Source organism: Bos javanicus, chromosome 1 (assembly GCF_032452875.1).
Source record: "Bos javanicus breed banteng chromosome 1, ARS-OSU_banteng_1.0, whole genome shotgun sequence".
NCBI lineage: Eukaryota > Metazoa > Chordata > Mammalia > Artiodactyla > Bovidae > Bos > Bos javanicus.
Genome location: NC_083868.1, coordinates 126,652,742 through 126,673,814, shown reverse-complemented (window position 1 = coordinate 126,673,814; position 21,073 = coordinate 126,652,742). Strand labels below are relative to the sequence as shown.

The 21,073-nt window shown below is 39.4% G+C and overlaps 1 protein-coding gene across 3 annotated transcripts in view; it reads right to left on the bottom strand.

Moving 5' to 3' along the window:
- Positions 1-21,073, bottom strand: part of GK5 (glycerol kinase 5) — an 84,540-nt gene that overhangs the window by 7,770 nt on the left and 55,697 nt on the right. For all 3 annotated transcript variants that reach the window (XM_061419667.1, XM_061419672.1, XM_061419678.1), the window contains 4 exons: positions 11,726-11,820; positions 4,004-4,107; positions 3,035-3,094; positions 2,021-2,154 (listed from right to left, as the gene is read on the bottom strand). In XM_061419667.1, the coding sequence (XP_061275651.1) occupies positions 2,021-2,154; positions 3,035-3,094; positions 4,004-4,107; positions 11,726-11,820 (393 nt within the window). The remainder of the gene's footprint in view (positions 1-2,020; positions 2,155-3,034; positions 3,095-4,003; positions 4,108-11,725; positions 11,821-21,073) is intronic.

Here is a 21,073-nt window from a genome sequence, read left to right as displayed (position 1 = left end):
CTGGTGGTCCAGTGGCTAACACTCTGCCCTCCTAATGCAGGTAGCCTGCGTTCGATCCCTGGTCAGGGAACTAGATCCCGTATGCAGCAGCTAAGAGTCTGCATGCCACAGTTAAGACCTGACACAGCCAAATAAATATAACATAATCATTATTTTAAAAAAAAAAGAAATTTCAGATTTTCCAAGAAGGTAAAACTGCTCCCTATAGCTAGTAAAGTATCTTTGTTTTGAAATTAAATACAAATGAAGTAAATACAATTAAAGTCACTATGTTATGTGTGAGAATAATATGCCTGTGTTTTTTATTTAGTAGTAGTGTGTGCCCAGTCATGTCCACCTCTTTGCTATACCTCAGATTGTAGCTGGCTTCAAGAGAATCTGACATACTTAGTTTCATATGGTGATAAGTGTAGAACAATTTGCTTAACCTTATAAACAATACTGGAATGCTTATGAGCATTTGGCTTACTGTAATGATAAGCTTAATTTATCCAATTTTCAAGAGTTGTTTACATACTTAGAACATTTTTCTTATTATAGTTCCAATTTTGCTCAGTTAGGCATGTGAAATTATTAAAAACAACATCAACTATATTAAACTTAAGAGTTGAAATATACAGAGGAACTAACATTTTTGAATGACAATGATAATTTAAGGGATAATTATTTTCTTCAACTTGAATTAATCAAACATCAATCAATGAACACATGAAAGTAACTGTTTCAATTTTATTCCAAGATAACAAATTTTTAGTAGAATAAAGATTAAGATGACCTTAATTTGATTTGATGCTTTTTCGGTCCATAACTTTAATTAATAAATAATAGCCTAAACTTTTAAGTGTAAGATATCTTGTTTTGTACAAACGCTCCTCCCTTCCATACAGGAACACAGGAAGACACTCCCACAGTCTCAAGGAAGAGTCACTTCCTGCTCCCTAGGGAACCCTCTAATTGGCCTCCCAACTAATTAGTGAAAACACTAGTTGCCAAAGCGATCTGTTCAAATGTAGATCTATCCATATCCTTCTGCTTAAAATTCTTCAGTGGCTCGCCTATGCATTCAAGATCAAGTCCGAACTCCTCTTTATGAAGAGGCCCTGTGACTGGACAAATCTGTACCTCCCCAGCCTCCCCTCTTGCTCTCATTCATCAGCACCAGAATGGGCCAGGACCTTTGCACGAACTGCCTTCACTACTGGACCCCTCACCCTCTATTCTCTCCTCACCTGGCTGTGTGCCAACCGGTTCAAAACTGAACTATACATTGTCTCCTCTGGGAAAACCTACACCTATTGCCTCATACTGCAGCTTTTCACTGGGTTTATCGCAAAATAATGGGTTGGTTTGCCTGAGTGTTCCCAATGGAGACTCCCATAACTGGGACTATGTCATTTAAACTTTAATCCCAGCAGTGACTGTGGTAGCAGGAGCTAGACAAATGTTCAACAAGTGGAAGAATAAAGTGGTTTCTAATACCAAAGATGGCTTCCCTGGTGGTTCAGTGGTAAACAACCTGCCTGCTAATGCAGGAGACGCAAGTTCAATCCCTGGGTCAGGAAGATTCCCTTGTGAAGGAAACTGCAACCCACTCTAGTATTCTTGCCTGGGAAATCCCATGGACAGAGGAGCCCGCAGGCTACAGTCCATGGGGTTGCAAAAGAGTTGGATAGGACTTAGCAGCTAAACAACAATAATGCCAAAGACAAGCTTATCTAATCAGAAAGTTTACCCAGAGAGACTCCCAAGCTAAAGACCAGAGCAGTTGAGAATTAATTTTCCTGGCCTCATACTTCTCACTGAAGGAGAGCAGCAAGAATAGAAGAGGTGCAGCTAGACCCACCATAGCAGAGTATGGGTCATAGGAGTATTTTATTAGTGAAGGGCATGCATGTATGGAGTATATGGCCACCAAGGCTTTCCAGATCTTTGGTGTAATTTTGTGCTTTGAGAGGAGAAATGCTATCTGTAAGAAATGGTTTTGCAAGACAGTTCTCATTTTCATAAAACCCACACATACCAACAGCAAGGCCAGCTAGAGAAGCTGCGCCTGAGCAGGACATATCAATGTGGACGGGTCTGTCTATGGTCTCATTAATCAGGTCTGAAGTCATCTGCATAACAAAACTGTTCTTACAAACTCCTCCATCTGCCCTGTGGGGAGCAAGATATTGGAGATAAATTACTGTAACAAAAGCATAAAAACATTATTATTCTTTTTTAAAAAAAGACCCACACATCTTTGTTTAGAGCCTTGATTTTATTTTTAAAGTTTAACTTTTTAATTCCAAAATTATATCACTTAGCATTGACCTGAAGATCACAATTTTTAAACATTTTCCTTGTTCCTGCCATCAATTTTCCTACCTGCCCGGCTTGTCCTGGGACTAGTGCCCAAGTGAACTAAGCTAACATAAAAATTCATTTGGACATTCTGGCAAAAAATACAGCTTCCATAATAAAAGGATACCCACACACTCAAAAAAGAAACATTAAAGATTTTTATAATATACATATAGGTGTTACTGCTGCTGCTGCTGCTGCTAAGTCACTTTAGTCGTGTCCGACTCTGTGTGACCCCATTGACGGCAGCCCACCAGGCTCCGCTGTCCCTGGAATTCTCCAGGCAAGAACACTGGAGTGGGTTGCCGTTTCCTTCTCCAATGCATGAAAGTGAAATGTGAAAGCGAAGTCACTCAGTCGTGTCCAACTCTTAACGACCCCATGGACTGCAGCCTACCAGGCTCTTCCGTCCATGGGATTTTCCAGGCAAGAGTACTGGAGTGGGTTGCCATTGCCTTCTCCGATATAGGTGCTCAGAGCCTCTCAAATTCCATATTGGTCTATATTTTCCTTAAATCCAAAATTAGCTTTCCGTCCTCTCCAAATTCCTATGACCAAGAATTTCGTTGCAAAGAAGGTAAGCATAAGTTCTTTCTGAAATCCTGAATAATCCTAATGATGAAAATACCAATAGCAGCTAGCACTAATTTCTAATTTCTAATGAAATCTCTTAGAAACAAAGTGTACATACCGGATTTTTCTTACAGGAATATGGATCTCTTTCTGCATCGTCTCATATAACTGTTTGTTTCTAGTTAAAAAACAAAGAAACTACTTAGAGGCAATTCATATCATAATAATTTTCTATTTTTTCCAATCTAGAATAGTAAAAACTGTGGTTTTATTTACATGATATTTATAAAATATGCAAAAGAAAACATTAAATATGCTAACTGGACATCAGTAACAGATGCTCAAATAAGCAAGAGACTCAGGGCCTTCTGTTTTTCACTGTGATACAAGAGAACATACTTTTTCTTTCAGAATTTAATTTAATCTATTACCATTCTTGCAAATACAAATGTAAAGCAAGTATCCATTTAATAGGTATGGATGACACACCATAAATGGCATTTTTTAAAAATCATAAAATATAAAAATTAATGATTTTATAATCAGAGAAAAGGTAAACATTACAAGTGTTCCATTAGATCCATTCATGACAGTTGCATTCTTAATTTTAATAAGCTACACCTGACTCATAACAAAAAGACCAAAGGAAATATACAGAAAGAATAGTCTTGGTGAATCAATCTTTGAGTATCACAGCAGCATTATTAGTTAGAATTCTCCTTTATGAATGAGAAAACAAAAACTTTTCAAAGTACAAATTTTAAATTTTTTATTCATAATAAATTATATATTTTAAAAATCATTCAATTTTCAGATATCAAATCTAAAGTGGTACTGGTACTATTAATTGCAGAAAAAAGATGCAAAAAAATAGCAAAGAGCAATAAGAATAGATTATATCATATAGTATGAATTCAGAGTCTCATGCTCTACTGACTGAGCTAGCTGGGCCATATTCAGTATGAATTAAACTAAAGGTATAAAGAATTAAAATTAAGAAAAAATTTTAATTTAGTTTAGTAGAAATTAATAAAAGGAAATAGCAATACTCTGTGAGGAGGGGGTAGTTTAGGGCAGGTTCTGGTACCTGAAAGCTATAGACTCCAATATTGCTCGAACAAGGTGGTATTTATTGGTGGAAGGCTTCAAACCCATAAAAGAGGCACATGCACAGGGGTCATTTAATGGAGCCTAAAGTAAGAGACAGTAAGAATATACAATTATTGCTCTAAATTATATCTATAGACTTGAAAGTATATTAAAACAATAAAAATATAGCTATTTTAGGAGAAAAGAATGCTTATTTAGAGACAGTTTTAACATAAACGACAGCCCCCAAATTATGTCAATTATTCAAATAACTTTTTGATAGGACTTAAGCAAGTTTGAGTCACAGATATTAGATTTGTGAGTCGGATCTTCTGTTTGCGCCTCTACAAAGAAAAGGGTTTGAAGCCCAGAGTAATAAATTATGAAATGCTTAGCTAGATACATGTAAAGCAATGCTAGTATTTCCCCTTTTCTCCAAGATTGTCTGCTAAGTAGAAAGGCTTTTTGAAGATACTAAGTTAAGACTTCAATAAAACCACAATGCAAAAAAATGTGTTTTTCAGTGTCATAATTTATATCCAATATAGTGTCAGACTTTCAAACTAAACTCTATTTCTTAGTTTACATAGTATTACTGACTAACATCAGAAATGACTCAACCTAACACTTGCGTTGAAAAGGCCATAATCTTGAGCTGGAATTAGGCATTCACCAGATGAAGTTTGGACTCTTCTTCGCATTGCCAGAAATGCAAGACGATTCTGAGACAGGAGACTGAAACACAGAGTTCCTGTCAGAGCTTGCCGTCTCTGAAGGAAACAGGCAGAACTGTTTCAACACACCTACACAAGGTCATGATGGAGGGACAGGCTGGGGCTGTCAGGAAATAATGGTGCCCGGAAGCACCTTCTAACTTCAGGGCCTGACACACCTTTACCTGGAAAACTTTCTACCACACCTCCTATTAGTTAATCCTACTCCCCTTCCACAATTTGGCTCAGCTTCCTCTGGGAAAACTTCTAATCTCAGAGACTAAATCAGGTTCCCCACCATCTACTTTTTTATGGAATCCTGTAACTCCTCATCATATCACGTGCCACAGTTTATCATCACATGTATCTGTGTTTGTTGAAACTTCATCTTCCCCGCTACACTGTTAGCATGACAGGCAGAAACTCATTTGACGTGTTCACGTGTATCTCTGGGGCCTGGCACTGCACCTGCCCCTCACAAGGGATCAATACATATCTGCTGAATCCACGAACAAACAATACTTTTCCTAATGTCTCAACTGAAGAAATTCTGCTTTATGTCTTATCTTTACCATGACCTAGATGTTCCTCCTCCTGTGATTTTATTTTGATAATTTTCCACAATCATTAATACCTTTTGGTGATTTACACAGTAAAAGCTGACACAAAATAGAGCTGGTGTATATACCAAATGACAGAACACAGTAAAACAAAGATGGGTCAGACTCAACCAGTTCAATTAGTCCCTAGTAGTATGCTAGGCCTTCCCTGGTGGCTCAGATGGTAAAAAATCCACCTTCAATGTGGGAGATCTGGGTTTGATCCCTGGGTTGGGAAGACCCCCTAGAGGAGGACATGGCAACCCACTCCAGTATTCTTGCCTAGAGAATCCCCATGGACAGAAGAGCCTGGTGGGCTACAGTCCATGGGGTCCAAAAAAGTGTTGGACACGACTGAGCGACCAAGTACAGCACAGTATGCTATTTTTTTATTTTTATTTTTTGGGCACACCACGTGGCCTGTGGGATTTCAGTTCCCCCACCAGGCATTGAACCCACCCTCTGACAGTGAAATTTCCCTGGACTGTCAGGGAATTCCTTTCCTACGGTTTTTTTCCTGCATAAAAATGACTTCTTCCAATATACCACATAAAATCTTGATAGAACTGGCCTGAAATCACTCTTGTACCAATAGCTATGAACATATTTTACCATTAGTAATAAGCCAACTTGAGGGGTTATAAATTCCATGGAAACCTAAAAATTTCTTTACAGGTTACAATGTCCCTGCATTTGTTAATCCAAGTGAATCTCTGTTTGGGATGATAAAACAGGAAAAACAAGGTCCTTTGAAAAGGCCTGGTCACATCTTGCCAGGGCAGACAGCTTCCAGCCGCACCTCCAATCTGTCACTGCCAAGCCCAACAAGGGAGCTCTCCAGAACCATCAACAGACCAGGAACAACAGGACTCAGCAAAACTCTGTGTGGTCCCCTGAGCAAAACCCGCAGACTCCTGCCTGGGGCACAGACTACCTGCCCCAGCAGGCCCTTGTCCCCAGCGAACTTCAGCCTAATTTCCTGGGGGCTTGCAGGATGGTTCATGCCCCCATGTCTCTTATCGTTGTCAATCTAGACCATAAAAGTAAGTTCCTCTGGCTCTAGTTGTCTTAGCATTATAAGAATATATTATGCTACATCAGGAAACAGCCTGGCAGACTGGTTAAGAACCTGGACTTCAGAGTCCTACAAGCTAGCTGTGTCACTCACTGGCTGTGTGAGGCTGCCAGTCTGGGGCTTGAAACATGGCTGCTTTAGACAAGGATTCTTGTCCAAAGAATCTTTGTCTGCCAAGTGACAGAATGGCTCCAAATCTCAGTTTCCTCAGCTTCAGAATGGAATGATGCAAGTATTCTCTACCTTATTGAGTTCAGTTCAGTTCAGTCGCTCAGTCGTGTCCAACTCTTTGCAACCCCATGAATCGCAGCACGCCAGGCTTCCCTGTCCATCACTAACTCCCGGAGTTCACTCAGACTCACGTCCATCGAGTCAGTGATGCCATCCAGCCATCTCATCCTCTGTCGTCCCCTTCTCCTCCTGCCCCCAATCCCTCCCAGCATCAGTCTTTTCCAATGAGTCAACACTTCGTGTGAGGTGGCTAAAGTACTGGAGTTTCAGCTTTAGCATCATTCCTTCCAAAGAAATCCCAGGGCTGATCTCCTTTAGAATGGACTGGTTGGATCTCCTTGTAGTCCAAGGGACTCTCAAGAGTCTTCTCCAACACCACAGTTCAAAAGCATCAATTCTTTGGCACTCAGCCTTCTTCACAGTCCAACTCTCACATCCATACACAACCAATGGAAAAACCATAGCCTTGACTAGCCAGACCTTTGTTGGCAAAGTAATATCTCTGCTTTTCAATATGCTATCTAGGTTGGTCATAACTTTGCTTCCAAGGAGTAAGCGTCTTTTAATTTCATGGCTGCAGTCACCATCTGTAGTGATTTTGGAGCCCAAAAAAATAAAGTCTGAGACTGTTTCCACTGTTTCCCCATCTATTTCCCATGAAGTGGTGGGACTGGATGCCATGATCTTCGTTTTCTGAATGTTGAGCTTTAAGCCAACTTTTTCACTCTCCACTTTCACTTTCATCAAGAGGCTTTTGAGTTCCTCTTCACTTTCTGCCATAAGGGTGGTGTCATCTGCATATCTGAGGTTATTGATATTTCTCCCGGCAATCTTGATTCCAGCTTGTGTTTCTTCCAGTCCAGCGTTTCTCATGATGTACTCTGCATATAAGTTAAATAAGCAGGGTGACAATATACGGCCTTGACGTACTCCTTTTCCTATTTGGAACCAGTCTGTTGTTCCATGTCCAGTTCTAACTCTTGCTTCCTGACCTGCATACAGGTTTCTCAAGAGGCAGGTCAGGTGGTCTGGTATTTCCATCTCTTTCAGAATTTTCCACAGTTTATTGTGATCCACACAAAGGCTTTGGCATTGTCAATAAAGCAGAAATCAATGCTTTTCTGGAACTCTCTTGCTTTTTCCATGATCCAGCGGATGTTGGCAATTTGATCTCTGGTTCCTCTGCCTTTTCTAAAACCAGCTTGAACATCAGGAAGTTCATGGTTCACGTATTGCTGAAGCCTGGCTTGGAGGATTTTGAGCATTATTTTACTAGCGTGTGAGATGAGTGCAATTGTGTAACTTATTGAGTTACTGAGTGTTAAATAAGACAACACATGTGAAGAATTTATGACAGTGCCCAAGACACAGTATATATTCACAGGTTAGCTGTCACTACAATTTTTAGTTTAAGATTTTTTTTTTTGATGAGGACCATTTTAAAAGTCTTTATTGATATGTTACAATACTGCTTCTAATATTTATGTCTTGGTGTTTTTCTGGCCAGTGAGGCATGTAGCATCTTAGTTCCCTGACCAGGGTTCAAACTCATACACTCTGCACTGGGAGGTGAAGTCCAAATCCCTGGAGCACCAGGGACATCCTCTCACAATTTTAATTTTAGTTGTCATTTCTTATTCAAATCCTTCCCACTACTACTCAATTTCTTCTTAACTCTTTCACTATGCTTTCTCAAGATTCCCTTCCATTGTAAATCAACTCCCCTAACCCTTAAGTAACTCTGAGATGTGTCTTCCACTGATTTTGTGGTTGGTTGCTCTAACAAGCCTGGCTCTGGGCTGGACAAATGGCTTCAATCACAGCCATTCAGTGGCAGGTCCTCAGGCTTCCACACCCCAGGACCAGGAGGACACTGTTCTAGTCTCCCATGACCACTGTCAGCCACTGTACCTCTGCTGTCAACGTTTGCTAAGGTCTGTATCAACACCATGCTTTATCTCCCTTTCCCTTTCCATGGCTCAGACGTCGCAGTGATCATAGAACTAGAGGGGGAGTTCCCAGTCTCTGCTGGCCACAGGGAGAGGAGGTCATAGCAAACCACTTGAATCCTTGCCTAAAGCAGCCATGTTTTAAGCCCCAGACCCACTGCTAGCACCACAACTGCAGGGTATGAACACAACGGACTCAAAGTCTACCGAGGCTTGAAAACACAAGGAAACCCAATCAGACTCCTCCCCTGGAAATGTGAACGAGGAAACTCTTCAGAGGGAGCTGATGGGAAAAGATTGCACGAGGTGGAAGAAGGCTGTATTTATTTCCAAACTGTGAAAAGGCAGAAAGTTGAAGGATATGAATGACAATAAACAGAAGCTATAAGGAAGAAAGGGTACAGAGCAAAGCTGGTAAGGAGAAGAAAAAAGCAGAACCACAGAGAGACAGAAACCACAGAGAAGAACACTGAGAATTACCAAGTCAGCTGCTAACTCCTTTCCATTCCCAATGCTCAGGAGTGTGTGGATAGACAGCTCCTCCTGGGGGAGTGGAGGTAAGCAAGCCCATTCCTTGCAAATCTAAGACCACTCACTGGAGCGTGCCTACTCATCTGCTGAAGACTGGCACTTAGCTCAAGGTCCTGTCCACTCTACTATGTACGGCCAATGTCACAGTAACTTTAGCATCAAGTAAATGATGACTGATGCTTGCCTCTGATACCTGTGAGTGATGCTCTAGTTTAGCAACCCCCTCCCTAGACAAAGCCACAGTGGCTGCACCAATCAATGCCACCCAGTGTCCAACCCCATGCTCTAGCCCCTCTGGCCCATTCCCTACTGTGGCTGTCCCACAAGTTCGTCTGTCCTTGAAGAAAGGGCTGTCCCTTTCTCTGACACCCCTGAGGTTATCAGAAGCCTTTAATATCCTGCCTTCCACTATCTGCAGTTGTAACAGTATTCTAAAATCAAAGGCAGTATCACAGACACATGACCCTTCCTTCCATTCTCCTAACCCGCATTTTCTCTAGTTGTTGATGCTGGCAGCTTATGAGTGATCTCCCCACTATTTTCCGAACAGCTTAGTATCAACGCACTATTGTTGTTTGAATTAACTTTCAGTTTCCAATTCAGAGTTTCATTTTACATTAGGAAATAACTGTCCTGTGGTCCTCCCCCACCCCACCTCAACACATGGCCAGTTTACACGCAAGGCAAGGCAGGGATACTCTGTGAGCAACACAAAATTAAAAACCATATGAGTGACAGTGGGGTCTAATCTTTAGGACTCTAGCGTTACTTTGGGGTTTTTAATTATATATTTCATATTATTTTTACAGGGATATCAGTTGGTTGAGAAGTTAAAGACAGAGCTGCCAAGATAGTCACAGCAAGGTCCCACAGCACATTTTTCAAAAAGGGAAGAATCCACAGTCAACTAATTAAACCCTCCCTTTGCTGATGACAACTCTTCATCTAATCGTCCCCCTCAAACCTCAATCAGACAAATATTCTGCACTCCCTGTCCTAGCATGGATGATCATCAGGTGCCTCGCACTGCTCTGAAGAAGATGCAATACAATCTCTATATGTAGTCTATAACCTCTTAGTCTTTTAGGATAAAGTATACAGAAGGAAATTCTCACAGATATTAAAATAATGCTCGTTTAAAACTCTAGTTTGAAAATATGGTAATTTTAGGGATTTAAAACTACCCTGGATCTAATTCTATCTAATTCTTTTTCACCAGATTCTACATTATCCACACTTTTATTTTGTTTTGTTTTGTCTTATGTTTTCTGGGCTATGATGCATGGCATGAGGGATATTAGTTTCCCGGTCAGGGATCAAACCCATGCCCCTTGCACTGCAAGTGGGGAGTTTTAACCACTGGACTGCCAAGGGAGTCCCCATCCAAACTTTTAAATTTGGGGTTTCTTGTAACTGATTGCTTGAGTATGGAATATACTAGAAGGAGGAGAAATTTTTATTTTTAGAAAGAGAAAATATTTAGTGGAGAGATTTAGAGGAGTATTAAAAGGACTAATTCCACCTCCCCACCTGCAAAAGGAATTTTGTTTATATTGTTTATATAATACTACACCTGGAAACAGTTTTTAAAAGTCTTTGCAACAATATGCTAAAATTAGAGACAATATCACAGATCTTTCAATTAAATACAAAATTAAATATTATAAAATCAAGCCTTTTACTGAGTTCACTTTTTAGTTAGGCAAAGTAACCAACATCCCACACCACAACAATTAACCAAAAGAAAGTCTGATTTAAAAAAAAAATGTTAATGAAACTTATAAACAACTGAAAAATATTGGTGTAGTATATACCTTAACATTACTTTTCTAATTCTCAGTGGTATACCTCCTGTAAGTAAAGAATGCCAATTTACTGATCTATTTTCCCCCACTGAGAAATGGCTATTTTTGGTCATGATAAAGTAACCATGGGTCTTATGTAAAAGTTCTATAATAAACTTGCCAACTCAGTTTCCACAGAGATGGAGTTCTGAGCAGAAGCCAGGAGAATTTGCTCTTCCCTCTTGTGGAATTCATGCCAGATCAAAACACAACTTCTGGGATTTCCCTGATGGCCCAGTGGTGTGGACTGTGCTCCCAATGCAGGGGGCACAGGTTCAGCCCTGGTTGGAGAACTAAGATCCTTCATGCAACATGGTGCAGCCAAAAATAAAAATGAAATAAAACACTGTTTTAAAAAAAAACACACACTGTAACAAAGCTTGATAATCATTAAAGAAAAAACACAACTTCTCAGCCCTGGAAAGTACCTTCCCCGCCTTAGTTCTGTTCAGTGCTCACAGTTTCAGGTAAGGGAATGGCAGATATAATATTAATTGTGAGTAAGAAGAGGGAAGGGGCTTCCCAGGTGGATCAGCAATAAAGAATATGCCTGCAATGCAGCAAACACTGATACGCGAGTTCAATCCCTGGGGTGGGAAGATCCTGTGGGGGAGGAAATGGCAACCCATTCCAGTATTCTTGCCAAAATAATCCCATGGACTGAGGAGCCTAATGGGCTACGGTACATGGGCTACAAAAGAGTCAGACATGAATGAGTAACTAAACAACAAGAAAAGGGAAATGTTTGTAATTGCAATTAACTTAAAAAAAAAAATACCTGCAATCCACTAAAAGATGGAACAAAATAAACTCCTTCAGAATCTTCCAAGCTTTGGGCCATTTTTTCAGTTTCAGCAGCATCTGTGAACAGATCTGCAAAAACAAAAACAAACAACAACCGAAAAAAAAAAAAAAACCCTAAAACAAAACGAAGAGGTTGGGGAGGGACAACAGAATTATGCTACATGACTATCATTCACCTGCATCAACATTTACTACAAATATTATGTGAAAGGTTGCTCACTTAAAAGGGTCAACAAAAAGGCAAGCAGCTCTAGTGTTAAGTGGGTTCTCCCACTGCAAAGGTTTACAGCCCACGGAAGGAGTAAGAGAAACAGAGGACCCTCATAGATGGGCTTTGCATGAGCAGGCCTTAGTTTCTCATTTAAATATATTTGGGCTGATCAAAAATCAATTCTATGTGTTTTTTGGCATTAAAAAAAAATTCTCCTAAAGATAACACTCATTCTAGGTCAGCTACTATAACGACTAGAACAGTCAACCATATTAACCTATAACAACTAAGAGAGTCAACTGAAAGACTATTCTATCTAATGAGTTCTATAAAGGGCTGGTGATACATATACTAAAAGTCAATCTTTATAAAACAAACAAAAATAAATCAAGATCTAATTTAGTATACTTTTTTACTGAAGTATATAAGAAGATGAACATAGGAAGACAAACAGATCCTAAGTATACAGCTAGAAGAATTTTCAGTGTGGATACACTCAGGAAGCCAACACCAAGACCAAGATACCAATTGCTTTTGTTCAAGTGTGAGCTTCCTTCATTTTGTTACAAGCAGCTGTGCTTCACTCATTCTCATAGCTGTATCATATTCCATTCTCACCAAACACAATTCATTCAACTGCTCTACAGCTGATATATATATAGGTAGTTTCCAGTTTTTGGCTAATTTAAACAGGCCACTTTAAATACACGTGTATCTTCCTTTTGGTAAGAATATGTACATATTTCTGGTTGTTATAAACCAAGGGATGGAATTGCGAGTCCTAGGATTTTCATATTTACACTAGCTTTAGCAGACATTGCCAAATCATTTTCCAAAGTGGGTTTTTTTTTTAAACCAATTTAAGGCTTCCCTGGTGACTCAGAGGTTAAAGCGTATGCCTGCAATGCGGGAGGACCTGGGTTCAATCCCTGGATCAGGAAGATCCCCTGGAGAAGGAAATGGCAACTCACTCCAGTATTCTTGCCTGGAGAATCCCATCGGCAGAGGAGCCTGGTGGGCTACAGTCCATGGGGTCCCAAAGAGTGAGACACGACTGAGCGACCTCACTTTCACTTTAAGGCTCCTTCAGCCATATGAGAGTTCCAGTTACTCTATATTCTTACTAACAATTGATACTGTCTGTGGTTTTCATTTTCACTATTAGCTGGAATTGCACAATAGCTTGATTTCTTACTTCTCTGTTAACTAATGAAATATTTTTCACTGGCCATTTGGATACATTTGTTTGTAAAGTGACTCCTGAATGAGCATGTGAGAATGACAGCATAGATTATATGAAAAGGATCAGGACTTGGTCATAATAAATATTGTCGGCCTTACACAGTAATAATGAAAAATTTATTAAAGACAAGAAGATTAAGGAACATTTATGATAAAACTACAATGCAGGAGATGCATGTTCAATCCCTGGGTTGAGAAGGTCCCCTGGAGAAGGAAATGGCAACCCACTCCAGTATTTTTGACTAGGAAAACCCATGCACAGAGGACCTGGTGGGCTATGGTCCATGGGGCCGCAAAGAGTCGGACATGACTGAGCATGCATGCACGTGTGATAAAACATTAATATGGACTGCTCAATAATTATTGCAAATTTTACTCAAAATGACAGTTATTTAGATCCATAGGTTACGTTCATTTGTTCAAAATGTCCAGGTAACACTTCAAAAACTAATATATTAAGAAGAAAATACTGCTCTTAAAATCTATGTATTTAAGAAATCACGTCCAAATGTCTAACTTTTAAAATCAAGATGTGGAAACTATACTAAACAGCTGGTTTGAGGGAAGATTTTGGTAACAGACAAGGAAACAGGGGAAAAAAATCTAGTTTGTTCACATTCTTTACTGGTTATTCTGTTCTTGCTTGAGGAATTTCTCTAAATCATCTTCTACTTGAACTGTTCTCATATGAGCTTCTTGACGGCAAGTCTTTAGGAGTGAACAGACTTCACTCAGTCTCTCCCACTGAACGCAACCAAGAAGCCTGGATGGAATCCTGGATGGATTACAGCAGAGCTATCTGAGGACGCAAAAGAATAAGCAGGCAGTCCAGCCAGGAGACTGTGACTACCACCAAACCGGCAGTGAGTTTCCTCTTTTTTCTTTTCTCTGATATCTCCTGTCCTAGAGCCAGGGACAGCGTGAAACCTGAAACTTGGGTCTGCACACTGGCAGAAATCATGAAGAGCTTCTGAGGAAGCCCTCTCTTTCTGATTTGAGGAGGAGGAGGAGCCAGGCGTCTCCTACAGAACAGAGAGTGGGGAAATAATCCCCTTGTTCTTGTTTTTTGAATGCTTTTTCATTCTACCTGAATGAGAGAGAAAAAATATTGCATTTTCAAGTTTTTGCAAAAACAAATAGGAGAGATAAACCAAAAACCGATGAAGGGACTTTCTACAAGGGGTAGGAAGACAGGATGAAGGGATAGGAGAGGGAGTCAACTGCTCCTTTTATGAATTTTACTTAGAAATCACATTAAAATTCCACATTTTAAAAAAAGGCACTCAAAAAGGATGCAGCGGGGAAAACTAAAACTGAATGATAACAAAAACAAATAAACCTGATTCTTTTCAAATTAATAAACTCAGTGAAGGGAGAAGAAAAAGAATTAATCCAAGTGAACTTGAATAGCATGGTTTGACCATATACGCTTACTATAAAGAAAAAAAAACAACTCTGCAAACAATTTTGAATGCTGTTTGTTGCAGTGGCATGGGTCTAGTAATTCAGATTCTTTGGTGTATATTTAAAGGTTGAGCAAATGAGTATATAATATTGTGTTGGGAACTAGGGTTCTCAATGTGGAAAAAGGGAGAGAAAAGGATAAAACTGGGACCCTTCTCTCGTACACACACACACATTTCTACATTTCTAGCTCTAGCCATTGTTGTTATATATTAAAAAAATTTTTTTTAATTTATGAAATTGGATACTTATTTATTTATTTTGGAGGGCTGCACCCCATTGCACGTGGCATCTTAATTCCCCAACCATGGATTGAACCCAGGTCCTCCCATAAAAGTGTGTCCTAACCACCGGACCACCAGAGAATTCCCTCAGTCATTGGTTTTAAATACCATTTCCTCCTAAAAGGAGGCAGGGCTCACTGGAAAACTTGATGGCAGATACAAAAAACACAAGATGAACTTATCACGTTGTGCCAGAAATTAAGAAAATGCTAAAAAACAGAATACAGATAGACATTTCTAAGACACGGAGGCCAGTCTGAGGAGATTTTCACTGACCAAATCTGGGACTATTGAGAATTAAAACAAATACATAAGAACTAGAAGAGTTATAACCTGCTGAATAAACTAAGAAACCATTAGTTTATATCAATAATAACAGGAAATGGAGGGCTCTTCCTAATATAACAACAGAATAAACAGAGTGGAAAATGGAATTAGAAAACACCATTTTTTGAGCCATCACAGTGAAGACTGATCCAGGTATGAAATACCAATGAAACCTGAATTTAGGGGGTGGGGGAAGTTTGGTGAAAAATGGGATATTACCTAATCGCAAATTATCTACCTACATATTACTTATGACAAAAAAAAATAGTAATTATACAACAGAGAAATCAGAAAATATCTTACGCATGTGAAAAAAATTAACAGAATCAAAACAGGAATAAGGGACATTCTGCATTTCCAGGTATGTATCCTGAGAAAGACACATTGTCACTTATTTATAATATTAGCACAAATACATTACCTAGATCTAGACATGAAAGAGCTTTCCAGGTGGCGGTAGGGGTAAAGAACCTGTCTGCCAATGCAGGAGACATAAGAGACATGGGTTTGATTCCAGAGTCAGGAAGATCCCCTGGAGGAAGGCATGGCGAGAGTGCCCATGGACAAACAAGCCTGGCAGGCTACAGTCCATGGGGTCGCAAAGACATGAAATACCCAAACTGAGGGACATTTCAGAAAATAACTGACGTTCTTCAAAAATATCAGTGGCATGAAGAACAAAGCAAAGCTGAGGAAACTGTTCTAGATTAAAGGAAATTACAAGCAATCCTGGGCTTCCCTGCTGGTTCAGACCCTAAAGAATCTGCCTGCAATGCAGGAGACACGTGTTCGATCCCTGGGTCAGGAAGATCCCCTGGAGAATGGAATGGCTACCCACTTCACTATTCTTGCCTGGAAAATTCCATGGACAAAGGAGCCTGGAGGGTTACAGTCCATGGAGTTGCAAAGAATCAGACACGACTGAGTGACTCACACACACACACGCATAAGCAATCCTGGACTGGATTCTGTAGTGGAAAAAATTGCCATGAACGACAGGACTGGGACATATGACAAAACTGGAATGTAGATTGTAAATCTGATGAAAGTACTGGACCCAGTGTTAAATTTTCTGAAGTTAATAATCCCACTTGAAGGATTCTTATTCTTGGGAAGATAATATTTCTAAGAATATTAGGAAGAGGAGAATATAAGTAAGAAGATGTTCTTAGGAAATAACACAGTGAAATACTACAGGAAAAGGAGTAAGATACATGCAATCTATTACCAAAGAGCTGAGAAAATTATACAGATATTTATCTATTTTATAGCATATTGGGGATTTCGCTGGCGGCTCAGTGGTAAAAAATGCGCCTGCCAATACCGGGTATGAGGATTTGATCCCTGGGTCAGGAGAAGCCCCTGGAGAAGGAAATGTCAACCCACTCCATTATTCTTGCCTGGAGAATTTCAAGGACAAAGGAACGTGGCGGGCTACAGTCCATGGGGTCACAAAGAGTCAGACATGACTGAGCAACTAAACAACAACAAGAGCGTACTGGATGGAAAGATGAATGGGTGGATAACAGACAGATATGGCAGTCATGGCAAGATGTTGAAACACGGCAAATCTGGGATAAAGGGTATATAAGAATTTTTGTACTATTTTTACAATTTTGAAATTATTTCAAAACAAAAAGCTGAAACAGTTTTCATTGTCTCTTCTTTTCCTCTGTCTCTCCATATACGTATTTATACGTAACTCAGAGATGTTTAAAAGAAGAAAAAAAAATAAAAGAGATCAGTTTACCAATTAACTTTTTATTATTCTCTCTCAATTTCATGATTTGCATACCTTTGTCATTTTTGGCTTAGAAATTTAAAATGCTTCTCTTTATTTGCTTATTAATAAGCATTCATCATTTTCCTCCAAGTATTTTTTTATTTTCTTTTTTATAGAATTACAGCCATTTTTTTTACTTTCTGCTATTAAATTGTGTTTCAAATGCTTTCCTTGGCCCTATGCTACCTTAGAAAAGATATTTTCAAGTTTCCAAGTGGCTAAGTACCATTTAAATACTGTTTTTACTGTTCATTCTACTATTCTAACCGTATTACATAAAAAGCTGCGATGTTCCACTCTTGCTTTTACAAGTATGGCACTGAGAAAAGGATTTGGTGGTGGTGGCTGTTGTGTGTGTGTGTGTGAGAAAAGGGATTTACACAGACTTGAAACAAAAATATAAATGAAACAGAAAGAAGAACAAAAACCAGAAAACATGTATACTCTGTTGTCTATACTTGATCAACAATTTGCCCCACAAATGACAGATCACAGAATTAAAAGCATCCGTGGGAAGGAAGAAAAAAAGAATAGCATTTTGAAGCATCCAACAGAAATACTACTTTCTTTTGTAGACCAAGCATGAACACACATGAAATCTTTAAGCCTAGTTTAATTAGGGGCTCTTGGTATTAAGATCAATTCAATCTCCTAAAAGGATATCAAAAACTATGTTCTTAATGTATGAAAACAAAGTATTTACATTACAGTAAGAAAACTTAAGTCAGTTTGGTATAAGAGCAGCTCAAATAAAATAGAACAAAGAGAAGTCTGGCCTGCTACCAGGACAAAATATATTTTTATTTGGAATCACTTTATTTGCATCCTTTGCCTTCTCCATTTTGAGACTTTCTGTTCTAGTTCTTTTGCGTAATTTCTTCAGACAGATCTACTGCAAGGCCAAGACATGTGCCTTCTGCACTTAATCTGAATGTCTTAGTCGGACCCTCGAAAACTGGCTCACTGTTCTTTTTTCTCTGTAACATGGAGATGTAGTTCCACTTTCCAAACTTTGCAACTAACTTCCATGCTGATCTGATTCTCTCTTTAGAAACAAACCTTTCTATCGTGACTCTTTTCTTTATTCTTGAGATTCACACAATTCATCTCCCTAAGACTGTCTTAGTTCGTACCTTTTTTAACTTGGTAAAGCCATTTCACTCTGAAACTTAGGTCTTTCTTCAGCTCAGGAAAGTTTATTTTCAATTCTCTCTTCAATTTTTACATTTTCATAATTCTGTTTCCATAATTCCATTTTCATATTCCAGAAAAGAGACTATTATTGGTCACATATTTTTTTCCTCTGATCTTTCCTCTATCAATATGTATCTCACATTTAGTTTGTTGTAGTTTATCGAACTTGGTCACCCTCCTTCAAGGGGCTGTGTATCCTTAAATATTTTGTGCTCTCTTTCAGGTCAGGCTTGTTGGGGCTGGCAGGCAGTGAAAGGTAAGGGAATGGACACCCTTGGCTCTGGGGTTTCTCAAACTATGAGAAAGATTAGGCCTCTCCCTTCAGCCTGGAGGAGGAGTAATCAGACAAATCAGTACCAGGGTCCATCTCTACTAGGCTCTCCTGGGGTGATCAAGCCCAGCGCTTGCTTCTCCACAGCTGAGGGGATCTGCTCTTGGCTCGGCCGGCTCAATCCATAGTGAACATCTATAGCGTCCTCAACAGCCTCTAGTATGTTCACCAGTAAGACTCTGTTGGTGCCCTCTACAGACCCTGTGTCTGCAGAGTCTCCTCGACAGCTCAAGGCTTCCTTTACGCCAGCTGCAGCCATATTTACCTTACAGTTTGTCGTCCCAGCAGGAAGCAAGAGGGATGCAAGACCATAAAGAAAGACACTAGTCACTAGTAATGACATACAACCATTCACCACCACCTAATTAGTTCCTAGAGGAGAGAATGTTTATCTCATCTTCTCTAATGAGAGAGGCTATTCTCTCTCTTGGGAAGATACCCAGAGAGAAGAAATCAGTTTTACTTTATTTCTAGTAAACAAGAGTCCTGGGTAACTTTCAGTGTATGCGCAGAGTCTGATGGGGATTGCCTGGAGCAGGCAGATGTGGCATGTAGCAATTAAAAATGAAACTGCTAGGGAAAAGATGTCTCCTGATCCACATCACTGGAGGACAAGAGAGATGGGAACTGTCTCAGCTGTAGAAAAGAAATAGTGCATTCTTTCAGTTCCTTAAATGGCCCGCGCTCCTCTCTCCTCAGGGCCTTCTTCGCTGGTCCTCTCTGCTTGGGCTGCTCCTTGACCAGCTGCCTCCCCCATTTGTCCAATCAGTCTTGTTCGTCCTTCAGGGCTCAGCTGAAACATCACTTCTTTAAAGAAGCCTTCTGAGTCTCCATACCAGACAAAGCCCTCCCTTTAGAAAAGGATCATTGATTCTATTTATACTTCTCCTTCCTGGTATTTAACACTATTTTTTGGTTGTTTTTCCCCAATTATGCATTTAACACACATCTTTCCTGCTAGACTATGACCTTCATGAAGGCAGGAAGTATCTGTCTTACTCCCACGTGTCTCCTAGCATAGAGTTCCGGGCTTGTACTTAGCACTCAATTACCTGTTAAGCGAATAAAAGCTGGAAGACATAAGATTGAGATACCAAAAGAGAACAAAGAGTGAAGGGGAGCAGAGATGGACCAGATGAAAAGAAAAAAGAGATGATCCCACAGGGACTCAAATGGGGCCGTTAACATAGGGAGTAAGGGGGAGAAGTGAGAGAGAACTGGCCTGTGTAAAAAGATTAAGAAAATAAATCTAAAAAATGAAGATGGAACTGGCTTAGAAGAGCTTTTACACCTAAGCCTGAAGTGTTCAACCCAGAAAAGGGGTAGAAGGAACCCACCATTCAGAGTGGAAAAAATCTAGAACATCACACAAAGACACAAAGGCTCAGAATACACATCTCCAAGGAAATGACCAGGTTAATTAAGCTCTGATACACTGCGTTTCTCCTGAATATAATTCAGTTATTTTTTTCTGAATTAATTAATTGTAATTAATAATTATATAATTATTTACATATATTTATATTGTATTGTATTATATATTGTTATAATTCATTTTACATCATTAATTATAATTAATAATTAATATAATTCAATTATTAATTCACAGATATTACAGTGAATTCTCAGAATAGAAAGAGATATATTAAAATAAAGGTCAACTTTTTGCATGAATTTCAGACAGGTATATACCAGTAATTTAATAAATACCACTGTGTAGTTCTGTTAATAATAAAAATTTTAAAGTAAATAATTCAACTCTGAATTCTCTCTCTCTTCAATCAGTCCAATGGTTTCTTATTTCCTGCCAGAGATGGGACTGGCCTTTGGGGGGCTCCTTATGCCTCCACTGGAAACACATCACTTTTCTAGGTCAGGGCCATTTAGTTCCATCTCCCAGAAAATAGTCTTCATCATTTGAGAGTCACAGTGACTGAGCCTCAAGCCAGAAGCAGTGGAAATGATTTCCACTGGCAATGTGCACATGCTGTCGTAAGGAACTAGGGAATGATTTTTTTTTTTAATGAGGAATGTGAAGTCATTCTGCCTTTCCTTTGCATCTTTTAGGAAGGAGCAAAATTAATAAAAGGAACAACTAAAGAAGAAAAAATATTGACATGTAACCTTTTTCGCTTGTTTTTTGGTCGCACTGTGCAGCTTGTGGGATCTTAGTTCCCCAACCAGGAATTGGATCCTCACCCTTGGCAGTGCGGGTGCAGAGGCTTGACTACTGGACCGCCAGGGAAGTTCCCATATTTTCTATTTCTGATAATTCTGAGTTGACTTAAAAACACGTCCAAAAATTGAAAGTAGTACATTTAAAGAAGAGATTTTAAGTGATAAAAACTTTTCAAGTAAACATTTGCTTTTTGGTAGCAAATATCTTAAGCTTATAATGCAGGTTCAGGTTTACAGAGAAAGAGAAAGAAAGAAAGGAGGAAGCAGAGATTGGTGTTTTCCTCCAGACTGTATGTTTTCTGCCAACA